Genomic DNA, 11,038 nt, shown 5'->3' on the forward strand with positions numbered 1-11,038 from the left:
CCTACATGGTGTTCTGGAGGAAGAGGTTTACATGAAACAACCTCCTAGGTTTGAAAATGCACGTGCACCTTCTCATATGTGCAAACTTGACAGAGCCTTGCATGGACTGAAACAGGCTCCAAGAGCATGGTATTCCCGTCTTAGTAAAAAAATGCAACCACTTGGCTTTGTTCCTTCAAAGTCTGACACTTCGTTATTCATTTATAACAAGTCAGATACATCCATATTTGTTCTCATATATGTTGATGATATCATTGTGACAAGCTCATCTGATGAAGCCATAACAGGATTGTTGAAGGATTTGAGTGCAGAATTTGCTCTCAAGGAGTTAGGGGATCTACACTACTTCCTTGGGATTGAGGTCAAGCGACACAAGGATGGTATTCACCTCTCTCAAGCTAAGTATGCAACAGATCTAGTAAAAAAAGCTGGTTTGCAAAGTTGTAAACCTGCACCCACTCCTTTATCTAGCACAGAAAAATTGTCTCTTGTTGAAGGAGAACTTCTGAACTCAGAAGACAACACAAAATATAGAAGCTTAGTAGGTGCACTTCAGTATTTGACACTCACCAGACCAGACATTTCATTTGCTGTTAACAAAGTCTATCAGTTCCTTCATGCACCTACTACAGTTCATTTCACTGCTGCCAAACGTATAGTAAGATATGTGAAAAATACCTTGAGCATTGGCCTAAATTTCAGCAAGTCATCCTCTACATTTGTCAGTGCTTTCTCTGACTCAGACTGGGCAGGATGCCTGGATGACAGACGCTCAACTGGTGGCTTTGCAGTTTTCTTTGGACATAACTTGATATCTTGGTGTGCAAGGAAGCAAGCCACCATTTCCAGGTCCAGCACAGAAGCAGAATACAAGGCATTGGCCAATGCAACAACAGAGACCATATGGGTGCAGTCTATTTTGAAGGAACTAGGCATGAGAAGCACTAAAGCTCCATGCTTATGGTGTGATAATCTAGGTGCTACCTATCTATCAGCAAATCCAGTTCTTCATGCTAGAACCAAACACATTGAGATAGATTTCCACTTTGTCTGAGAAAGAGTTGCAAATGAACTCTTAGACATTCGGTTCATTCACTCCAAAGACCAGGTTGCAGATGGTTTTACCAAGGCTCTACCCACAAGAAGTTTTGAAGACTTTAAGCATAATCTTAACTTGATGAAGTTGTGATTAAGGGAGGGTGTTAAACATAATTGCCCTTGACGTATACGGCAAGGAGGATCTACCAACCGAAGGAGGAGTAGTTAGACAGGATAGATACTCATGTAATCTTTATCTTCTCTTATCTCTTGTTTACTTCTCCTCCAAGTTGTACTCCTAGAATCTCTCCCAACAACCTGTACGTGTATTGGGCTCGCACCCCATCTATTTAACACACATCACGTCGGTCAGGAAGGCTAAGACGTTTCCCGCACTATCGCTCAGTATATAGAAATATTTTAAAGTGTAGATTCACTCATTTTGCTTCGTATGTAGTCCCTAGTGAAATTTTTAAAAAAAACTTAAATTTAGAAACAAAGAGAGTATGTTTGCATGTTAAGGTGTGCCTTTTACCATACATAATTGCCTCTTGAGATGTCATATTTGCATGTTGAGAGAAATAGGCAACATGGTTTGTAACTCTCATGGCCTCTCTATGGTGCACGTTGCTAAGGTTTAGGGTGGGAACAATTCATAAAGACCACATTTTGCAGAGAAATAAAGCGAAAATGTGTCTACTTTGTTGAATTCCTCAATGTGAAAAGACATTCATAAATAAGGCACCTGATTGCACAAAATAGAAGATGGAAATAAAAGGGGGCTACATGAAGCTTATTCATTTGAAATGTGTTTAGGCATCAGAAATCCACAATGCTGATCTGAACAACCATCCTGCACTCTTGTCTGTATACCCTGCAGCGTGTGATATCCTCAGCTTACTGCGTGATAGATGAACTTGTAAGGATTGGATTTCAACAAGCAATGGCATCAGAACAAAACACATGAGTTACGGGGAACAAAAGGACACATACGATGCATACATCTCGATTAAAGTTCATCTCTAACGGACTCCGATGGAGTCGATGATGTTACCTCCTCTTCTACATCATCCATCTGAGTTACTTCTGCTGCAGCAGCTTTGGCCCCCCTGTTCTTTTTGATAAAACTGATGATCTCATCAGCTTTCCTCGGACCGTCATATAACAAGAGATTCCCTCCACTAGAAGAATAGAAGTACAGCGCTGGGTATCCCTCGACCGAGAAGTCTGTCGGGATATCATTCGCAGTCCCATCCTGCAAAACCAGAGGTCTCGGACGTTTATAATGCCTAAGAAGATGCTCTACCACAGATGTGTAATCTAAATCAGTGGCAATTTTTTTCAGTAATCGACTGAAAAGTGGACTACCATCTTCGCTATGACTACATCTTTGTCATCTTGCAACAAGACCGCAACTTCCTCCAAAATCGGGGCCAACTTCCGGCAATGACCGCACCAGGGTGCATAGAACTCGAGTAGAACTAAAAAAAATGCCATGCAGCGCATTGGTTAGACAACCTTCACCACAGAATGAATTAACTAAAACATCAATGTAACCGCTGGTATAATTCGGCTCAGTCAGCAAGTTGAAGTGAGATAAACGAACCATTTTTGCCAGAGTTGAAAACAATTTCATCAATATTGTCAGCCACGACGACCTTAACAGGTTGGTCATTCACCTTAGGAATTGACTCTGATTTAACATAAGGTGTTAAGTTGCCATACTGCATGGACAAAAAAAAGTAGATGATTAGGAAATGGTTTGACAAAAGAGTACTATAAAACAGCATAGTAGACTAGGCCTCAACTATATACTGCTTCATCCAGGGTATGAGCTGGTCAGGCTCCATGGTTGGATTGAGATATTTTCCAGTAGATGCTAGCACGAGGAGGAGGGGAACATCACTTTCTTTGAGCCCGAAATACTGAAAAGTTTTACATGAATGCTAATCAGTGGATTAGCTCTAGGAATTCTTAACAAATAAATGATAAGAAGCTAGTAAGAGTAACGACCTCGAAGGCACGGTCAGCGGTTGAAACGTCACCGATTAGAAAACTTATGTTATTACCACTGAGCTGCCTGGCTGCTTCATGCATCTGGCTCTTGAAGGTCTCAACTCTGTCGTCATTGAAGCGCAAGAAAAGCATTGCCTGTCCAATCATGTGTCAAAGGTATTTCATGTTTTATGAGACAACTGAAAAAGGTCAATGCACTCATGCAATCTCAAACGTTGGTCCTATGTTGATATCATGATCAGTGTATTGATCATGATGCAGGTAAAGAATTGAGCTAAAGCTACTAAATGTTCAAATCTTCCATCCCGTACACATGAAGCTGAGACTGCAAGTGCTGAAGGAATAAACAGGATCTGAGGGCAATTGCTGTTTACTCACTTTAGCACTAGGCGTGCTGTAGTATCTTTCGATAAACTTATGGTTGGTCGGGTCTGCATTGAAGGTAACGACAGTAGGGAAACCAGACACCTCAATAAACTTCTTGATTGCATCACTATCGAAATCCTGACAATTATAGAAGATTGGTGTTTCAGTGTACAAGAAAAAGCACACCCACGAAGACGAAGTGACCAGCAATGAAAAAGTGCACATCAAGAAAGATATTTACTTGTGAATCGACAAATAGCTCATCAAATGGCTTAAAGAGTCGAATGAGGGGGCCCTTGACGGTCAGATCACCACGTGGCAGAATGCTCGCATCCAATGTGTGAAAGAAATCATAGTCCGTTCGCATTTTGTTTGCCACGGCCATAAAATTCTCATACTCAATACCAGCAAACTCAGGGAATACACCCACCTGCAAGACAATTTTCAGAGAAGAACAACACACCCATCGATCACCCATTCTTCAAGAGATCAAGGAAAGAGAGGTGAACTGCACAACTGCGGTAGGAACTTACAAGGACCACCCCTTTGTCGCCGATGGAACGTGAGGCATCCACTGCAGACTTGATCTCGAGAGATGCAGGGCCAACCTGCCTCATGAGGTACTCCACGATACCCTCTGCGTCCCTCGGGCCACCATAGGCGCTCACATCACTGCCTCCTTTCCTGATGATCTTGATGGCTGGATACCCATGTACCTTGTACTTGTCCTTGAGCTCCTTGTTATTCTCGTCGTACGCGTCCACCTTCGCGAGCACCACTGGAGGGTCACGCTTCCTCAACACGGAGGCTGCCTTCTCGTACTGCATGCATCATATCACACGTACACACATAAATGGCATGGACAAATTAAAACGTACATCTTGCATCTTTCATGGTAAGACAAGACTACTTGTGAAGGAAATGACTAACCTCTGGAGCGAGCTCCTTGCAGTGGCCACACCTGCGGATAGGCATCAGTTAGACACTGTTTTGGGACTTGGGGTGAGTCAGAGCATAGCTGCTTAAGGAGTAACATACCATGGCGCGTAGAACTCGACGACTATAAACTCGTGCTTGGTCACCACCTCCGAGAAGTTGCCTGCATCAAGTGTCAGGACCGCCTCTCCCGGCATAGCTGTGGCATCCACCTCGGCCGCGATGGAGCCGGAGGAGAGCAGAAGGACCAGGGCGAGGGTGGCAAAAGGGAGCGCCAGGGGAACGTACATTGCTTAAGCTGTAACTAAGACACCTCTCAGGGCTTCCCGTCAGAGGATGAGATGCCTACCAGGTTAATATAGGTGAAGATGAGAAGGGTGTTCCTCTTCCCAAAATAAAGATGAGAAGGGGCGTTGCACTTGCAGGGATCTCGAGGAAGTCAATGGGGGCTTGTTTGCTAGCTTCTCTTCGACTCATGCTCCTGAACTTTGCTTAGAAAAGACAATAGTGAGTCTCTTTACTTTCAGTTAGTAAACAACTACATAGCTGATAGCAGATGACTAGTTTTGCTCAATTATTTTATAATCAGAAGTCGGCTGTTAAATCTGCACGCTGCATGCATATTCTTGTATCTGCAAGTAGCATTTCACCTTTATACACCGAGTACAAAATAAGTAATCCATCATGGCACAGCCGTTGTCAAGTTGTCAGCACACAACACTTTGTAAGAGTTTCAGTCTTCAGATCCACAGCTCAGATGAGAAAGTCCTTCTCGCTTTCACCCATGCAAAACTGCTGCACCAGCAACAGAATGGATAACTTAGAATCATTTTGCCATTTTTCTTTTCGTCACCAGGTTCGGTATCATCCATGATCTTCCAATCTGCAAAGCGTATCAAGCCTTCTAGTTCTAGCCACAGGCTTCAGAGCTGTAATTCCTCAGGCCATCAGTATTTTCACCATCTACACTCACCCAACTCATCTGCATCTGAATGATTCTCAAGGTATCGTGTATCTCATTCCTGCATGGATGTCTATTATCTCGTGCGAGAAACACACTCACTTGCCTGCCTATCTCAATCCAACTACAGCCAGGCTGCTTACTGACACCTCTACTCTTCATGGATCTCCTCACTCTATAAACATCTGCCCATTTCCCCAACTCAGCGTACATATTCGAGAGAAGAACATAGGGTCCAGAGTTCTCAGGATCAAGTTCAAACAACTTCCCAGCTGCCCATTCTCCCATCTCAATATTCTTATGTAGCCTGCAAGAACCTAGCAGAGAAGCCCAGAGTACGCTATCAGGTTCCAATGGCATCTCCTTTATGAGCTCCTCAACTTCTTTTAGATGACCGGCACGACCAAGCAAATCAACCATGCATGTGTAGTGATCTTGGGATGCAGTTATCCCATGATCCTTAGTCATGGACCGAAAGTATCTCCGGCCCTCGTCCACCAATCCAGAATGGCCACAGGCTGAGAGAACACCAATCATGGTGACAGAGTCTGGGCTCTCTTTGCTGCACAGCATTCTCTCAAAAAGATGCAGTGCTTCTTCTGCACGGCCATTCTGTGCATGACCGACAATCATGGCATTCCACGACACAGTATCTCTGGCTGCCATTCTCTCGAACACCTTGACACCATCATCAATGGATCCTGTCTTCAGGTACATGTCTACAAGGGAATTCCCAACAAACACATCAGACTCTGGTCCAAAGTCGAAGCGAAAACCTTCCTTCAGGACATGCACATGAGCTTGCTGACCAAGCTGAAGATCAGCAACATTGCCACATGCATTGAGAACATTTCCATATGTGTAATGTGTTGGCCAAACTGACTCTCTTTTCAGCCTGACGAAGAGCCTAAGTGCCTCCTCCTCCTCACCGTTCTGGGCATATGCTGCAATGAGCACATTCCAAGCAATGACATTCTTCTCGACCATTTGTGAGAACACCACCTGAGCGTCTTGCACATTAGCAGACCTTGCGTACCCAGTGATCAGTGATGTTTCAGAAACAACACTTCTGGAAGCCATGCGGTCAAACACACACCTCGCCTCACATGTCCTCCCACATTTGGCATACATGTCCACCAGAGCATTGCTCAGCACCATGTCCTCCCTAAGCCTATCAGATTTCACAACGCACGCATGAACCTGCCGTCCTTCTCTATCAGCAGCAAGGCCCGCACACGCACTCATGACACTTGCAAGTGTCACCTCATCGGGCACGAGGCCGGCATTCATCATCCCGACAAACAGTACAAGCGCCTCACTCACAGGGCCGTTCTGCTCATAGCAAGTGATCAAGCTATTCCAGGAAACAACGTTCCGCTCCGGCATTGCATCGAACACCCTCCGTGCCTCCTCCGGCCCCTCGCACTTGGCATACATGTCCAAGAGCGCACTACCAATATACACGTCCTTGGCATGCGGCGACTTGGAAACAAGGGCATGCACCTGCACCCCGGCCCTCGGGTCCTTCTCCACGGCGCAGGCGCTCAGGGCGCTGGCAAAGGAGTAGGCATTGAGCACGAAGTCGTCGGCGTGCATGGCGGCGAAGAACAGGAGTGCGTCGGCGCCGCGGCTGTGCTGCGCGAGCGCGGCGATGACCGCGTTGTAGGAGCACTGGTCCGGGTCGGGGATGGAGTCGAAGAGAGCACGGACGTCGGCGGGGCGGCCAAGGCGCGCGTGCGCGGAGAGGAGGGCGTTGTAGGAGAAAGTGTTGGGGCGGGGAATCTCGTCGAACACCATGCGCGCGTCGGAGAGGCTGCCGAGCCGCGCGTACGCGGAGACGAGGGTGTTCAGGAGGAAAGTCTCGCCCGCGAATGGGGATTTGAGGGAGCGCGCGTGCGCGGCGCGGGCGGCGGGGAGGCTTGGCGCGGAGCGGAGGAGGTCGGCGAGCGGCGCGGAGGCTCGGAGGTGGGAGACGAAGCGGTGGTGGTGGTGTCGCGCCATGCCAATAGGCGCGCCCCAAGTGCCTCCGCTTAAAAAATCAATGGTGGCAGAAGAAGGCGGCGTCCTCGTTGTTGTCAGCAGAACGAACTGAGAGGCAAAAACTCTTCCTCATTACCATGTTTTGAAGTGGCTTTTTCACAAATTCGATATTTTTTGTTCACTTCCTACAAAAGAATAAGCAAAATTCCTGTGAAGTGACGCTGTAATCAGTGATGTTCTTGACTCTTTAAATGATGTAGTGTTACTTTTTGCTTTGAGGTCGTTTACGAATACATGAATGATAACTGGGGAACGTCCGAATTTTTTGGGCCTCAACACCCCCAAAGCCATCTGATCATGATCGAACAAACGGCAAATTTTCTGCGAAATGTGGCATTTCTTCTATTTTTTTTTATTTTTTTTGCTCTACATGGCAATTTTCACCTCCAATCATGGCAAATCCTACAATTGCCATGGCAACTTTAGTTGATTTGGCATGGCAAGTATGCGTTCACTGGAAAAACGCTCACAGAAACGTTGCCCAGATATTGCGGTCCTTACACTTAGACAAGAAAATAATTTCTTAAACTGGTAATTTTACAAGTTCCTTTTACAAATAAGTACTACTCCCTTCGTCCCAAAATGTAAGATCATTTTTACACTGGCCTTTCGGCAGTTCAAATTGAACTGCCAAAAAAATTCTATTCAGGAACAGAGGGTGTACTTTACAACTTCCTCGACATCTTCCTAGCCGATGAGGCCTGCTATATGCTCCCCGACAGAGGAAGTCTCAGCACCGAGCCATTCAACATAGATAGACTGGAAGACTCAATGCGAACTCCTTGTGAGTGTCAGAATAATCATGCAAAGTTGACCTCCAATTCACACTCCTCAGTCAGCTAAGGCCGCGCTTGGCATCGGGGTATTCCAATACAAGTGTTTTTGATTTACAGGTGTAACTTACCGAGCTGCCTAGGATTCCGGTTGTAAAATAAACGGCCGCCGGAGGTCTGTATTTCCTATACAAATGTATTTGTTGGGGAAAAGACAATCCGAACATGACCTAAGATGAAAGCTTGATGTCTTGTTATTATCCTTAATTACAGAAAACACGAGCTCCTGTCAACACTGGTGCTGTAAGTTCACAAGCAGCTGAAAATCTTTTCGAGCCTGTTCCTTGATTTGGCAATTAAGAATTTCTGCTCAGCCACCAGTGAGTCGATGTCATGGCACTCACAGCGGCAACATCAATTCTTCCTCCGGGCTACCACATGACATGGGCCCCGCACTGCCATGATCGCTGCACTCGTAGTCTGCGGTAGCCTCATATCGAACCGGTATCTGGGGATTGCTATCATTGATGCACTTGGCAGCCCGCTCCCCTAATTTCCTGTTTCCATATTCCCTGCAGCAGTCGAAGATCCTTAGCCACATTGTGGTTGTTGGCTCAAAGGGCATGTGATCCACAAAATCCTCGAGCTCAACCATGTGTCCATGTTTGCCCAGCAGCTCAATCATGCATTCATAGTGCTCCATGCGAGGAATGATGGATTCCTCAGTCATCAAAGTGAAATAACTCTTTCCCAACCCGACATGCCCCTCGCTGATACATGAAACTAGTGCAGCGAGGAAAGTGACAGAGTCGGCCTTAATCTCTTGCACCTGCATTTGATCAAACAATTCAAGGCCATACTCACCTTTGCCACTGTAAGCACACCCAAAGATCATGGAATTCCACAGGATGACATCACGAGATGGCTGTGCCTCAAATATCCTGATGGCATAATCAAATAGCCTACACTTGCAGTACATGTCAATCAGTGAACTCCGCAGTATATCGTCAATCTCATAGCCATTTCTGATCATGTACGCATGAATCTCCATACCGTGCTTAAGCAGAAAAATGTTGGCACAGGCTGCCAGTGCTGAACTGAACGTGGACTGGTTAGGAGTTACTTCAAATTGCATCTCACTCAGTGCATGCAGAGCTGCTTCACTCATGGAGTGGCGCTCATAGCCTGAGATAAGTGAATTCCAGGAGTATCTGTCTCTCTCTCCCATCTCGAATAGAAGAAGCCGTTCTGCACTCCTCAGGCATCCGCATTTGGAATACATCCTCACCAGAGCATTCTTTAGGAAAGGGTAACTGAATAAACCACACTTGAAAGCGAATGCATGAACCTCCTCGCCTTTCCCAATATCAAGCATCCCAGTACAAGCATTGAGCACCGAACCAAGTGTAACATCATCAAGCTCCTTTGTCTCCTTCCTCATCTGCTGGAACAAATGCAAAGCACCAGTCAGATCCAAGGACCTGATATAACCAGTCAACATAGCATTCCAGGACACCAAGTTACGCTCTTCCATCCCGTCGAACACTCGCTTTGCATCAGCAATCCTCCCACAAGAAGCCAGCCCTGACAAAATCGAAGTCGACATTATTATGTCCTTCACTGGCGCCAAGTTGAAGAGCCTTTGGGCTGCATCAATGGCACCGCACTTGGCATACATATCCACGACTGAGCTCCGCACATGCACGTGGTGCCCGTACCCATGTCGGAGCACAAAAGTATGCATGCACCTTCCTTCTTCAAGCGCATTGTTATCCCGGCAAGCAAGAACAGCATGTGAGACGGTATAAACAAGCGGCCTAACTCCTGCCCGGACCATCCGAAAGAACATTTCAGCTGCCATATCCCCCATCCCAGCAAGAAGATACCGGCGGATGATGACATTCCACGAAATGGCATTAGGTTCAGAGATACCATCAAATGCCTGCCTCGCATCTGCAAGTAAGTGACACTTTCCATACACATCAACCAGCGCTGTGCCAAGGATTACATTGGACTGAAAGTCCCGCTTGGAGATATGGCCGTGGAGCTGCTGGGCACCACACGGGTTGAGGTACTCTGAGCAACAGGCGAGCACAGACGCCATTGTGACATCGTTGGGGCGAACGCCACGGGAGTACATATCGGCAAAGAGGGAAAGCGCCTCGGCGGGTTTCCCAGCGCGGGAGGAAGCGTAGATGATGGCATTCCAAGAACCGCCGTCACGGCGCGGCATTAATTCAAACAACTCCCGCGCGTCCGCGAGGCCGCCGCAGCCAGCAAGAGACTCGATGGCGCGGTTGAATAGGAAGGTGGGTACTGATGAGCGGGAAGTGGAAGGGGTGTAGGAGGAGGCGGCGAAGTGGGCCGCGATGCGGCGGGCGGCCGAGAGGGAGCAGTGGTGGGTGGCCAGACGGAGGAGGGAGGCGTAGAGCGAGGAGGGTATCTGGGAGGAGGACCAGGAAGGGGTGAGAGTGTCTAGGGCGGCGAAGAGTCTTCCGGCGGCTACGTGGGCAGAGATTGCGGACACAGTTGCGGCGGAAGTGGAGGAGCCGGCGGCGGTGGCGGCCGCGGCCATGGTGGTGGCTTGGCGGGAGGAGAATGAAAGAGGGACAGGGTGCTGGGCCTTTTTATTTCCTTTCCATTTTTGACCCATATAATATCTCCCGGCGCGGAGGAAGCGTAGATGCTGGGCTTTTTTATTTCCTTTCCATTTTGGCATCATCAGCGTCGTCTTTTTGCAACGAACATTTTGATATTTTTTTGCTACAACTATATTTTTGCTGTATCGTGATTGAAATTTACTACATTGAGAATTTTTGCTGCATGGATAAATCTGACGGTCAAACCAAATCCAATCCAGCGGATCCGGCGGCCCGCGTGCGGACGGTCAAAAGTTTCGGCCGACGCG

At 47.1% G+C, this 11,038-nt stretch overlaps 3 protein-coding genes across 5 annotated transcripts; all 3 read right to left on the reverse strand.

Annotated features, from left to right (window-relative positions):
* Positions 1-1,718: 1,718 nt before the first annotated feature.
* LOC123426772 (protein disulfide isomerase-like 1-2) lies at positions 1,719-4,827 on the reverse strand. Of its 3 annotated transcripts, none has more exons than XM_045110655.1 (11): positions 4,459-4,827; positions 4,351-4,381; positions 3,954-4,241; positions 3,662-3,850; positions 3,433-3,558; positions 3,052-3,189; positions 2,847-2,963; positions 2,645-2,762; positions 2,407-2,519; positions 2,041-2,293; positions 1,719-1,938 (listed from the first exon to the last, which is right to left on the reverse strand). In XM_045110655.1, the coding sequence occupies exons 1-10, from the start codon at positions 4,644-4,646 to the stop codon at positions 2,048-2,050; spliced, it is 1,554 nt and encodes a 517-aa protein (XP_044966590.1). In that variant the 5' UTR covers positions 4,647-4,827; the 3' UTR covers positions 1,719-1,938; positions 2,041-2,047. The 3 variants fall into 3 exon arrangements, with proteins under 3 accessions (XP_044966590.1, XP_044966588.1, XP_044966587.1); XM_045110653.1 differs by having other exon boundaries at positions 2,032-2,293; XM_045110652.1 differs by having other exon boundaries at positions 1,719-2,293.
* A 372-nt stretch (positions 4,828-5,199) lies between these two features.
* On the reverse strand, positions 5,200-7,554 carry LOC123426771 (pentatricopeptide repeat-containing protein At2g13600-like). Its single transcript, XM_045110651.1, has one exon. The coding sequence runs from the start codon at positions 7,316-7,318 to the stop codon at positions 5,267-5,269; it is 2,052 nt and encodes a 683-aa protein (XP_044966586.1). The 5' UTR covers positions 7,319-7,554; the 3' UTR covers positions 5,200-5,266.
* A 306-nt stretch (positions 7,555-7,860) lies between these two features.
* LOC123426770 (pentatricopeptide repeat-containing protein At3g26540) lies at positions 7,861-10,739 on the reverse strand. Its single transcript, XM_045110650.1, has one exon. The coding sequence runs from the start codon at positions 10,703-10,705 to the stop codon at positions 8,531-8,533; it is 2,175 nt and encodes a 724-aa protein (XP_044966585.1). The 5' UTR covers positions 10,706-10,739; the 3' UTR covers positions 7,861-8,530.
* Between the last annotated feature and the right edge of the window lie 299 nt (positions 10,740-11,038).

This window comes from Hordeum vulgare, chromosome 2H (assembly GCF_904849725.1).
Source record: "Hordeum vulgare subsp. vulgare chromosome 2H, MorexV3_pseudomolecules_assembly, whole genome shotgun sequence".
Classification (NCBI taxonomy): Eukaryota; Viridiplantae; Streptophyta; class Magnoliopsida; order Poales; family Poaceae; genus Hordeum; species Hordeum vulgare.

Excerpts from the sequence above, each read along its gene's own strand:
- LOC123426772 (XM_045110655.1), bottom strand. The coding sequence starts at position 4,646 with ATGTACGTTCCCCTGGCGCTCCCTTTTGCCACCCTCGCCCTGGTCCTT. Across the intron at positions 2,520-2,644 it reads TTTCAACTCTGGCAAAAATG|TTCTACTCGAGTTCTATGCA; the intron begins GTTCGTTTATCT and ends CATTTTTTTTAG. Across the intron at positions 2,294-2,406 it reads ATGTAGTCATAGCGAAGATG|GATGGGACTGCGAATGATAT; the intron begins GTAGTCCACTTT and ends CTGGTTTTGCAG.
- LOC123426771 (XM_045110651.1), bottom strand. The coding sequence starts at position 7,318 with ATGGCGCGACACCACCACCACCGCTTCGTCTCCCACCTCCGAGCCTCC.
- LOC123426770 (XM_045110650.1), bottom strand. The coding sequence starts at position 10,705 with ATGGCCGCGGCCGCCACCGCCGCCGGCTCCTCCACTTCCGCCGCAACT.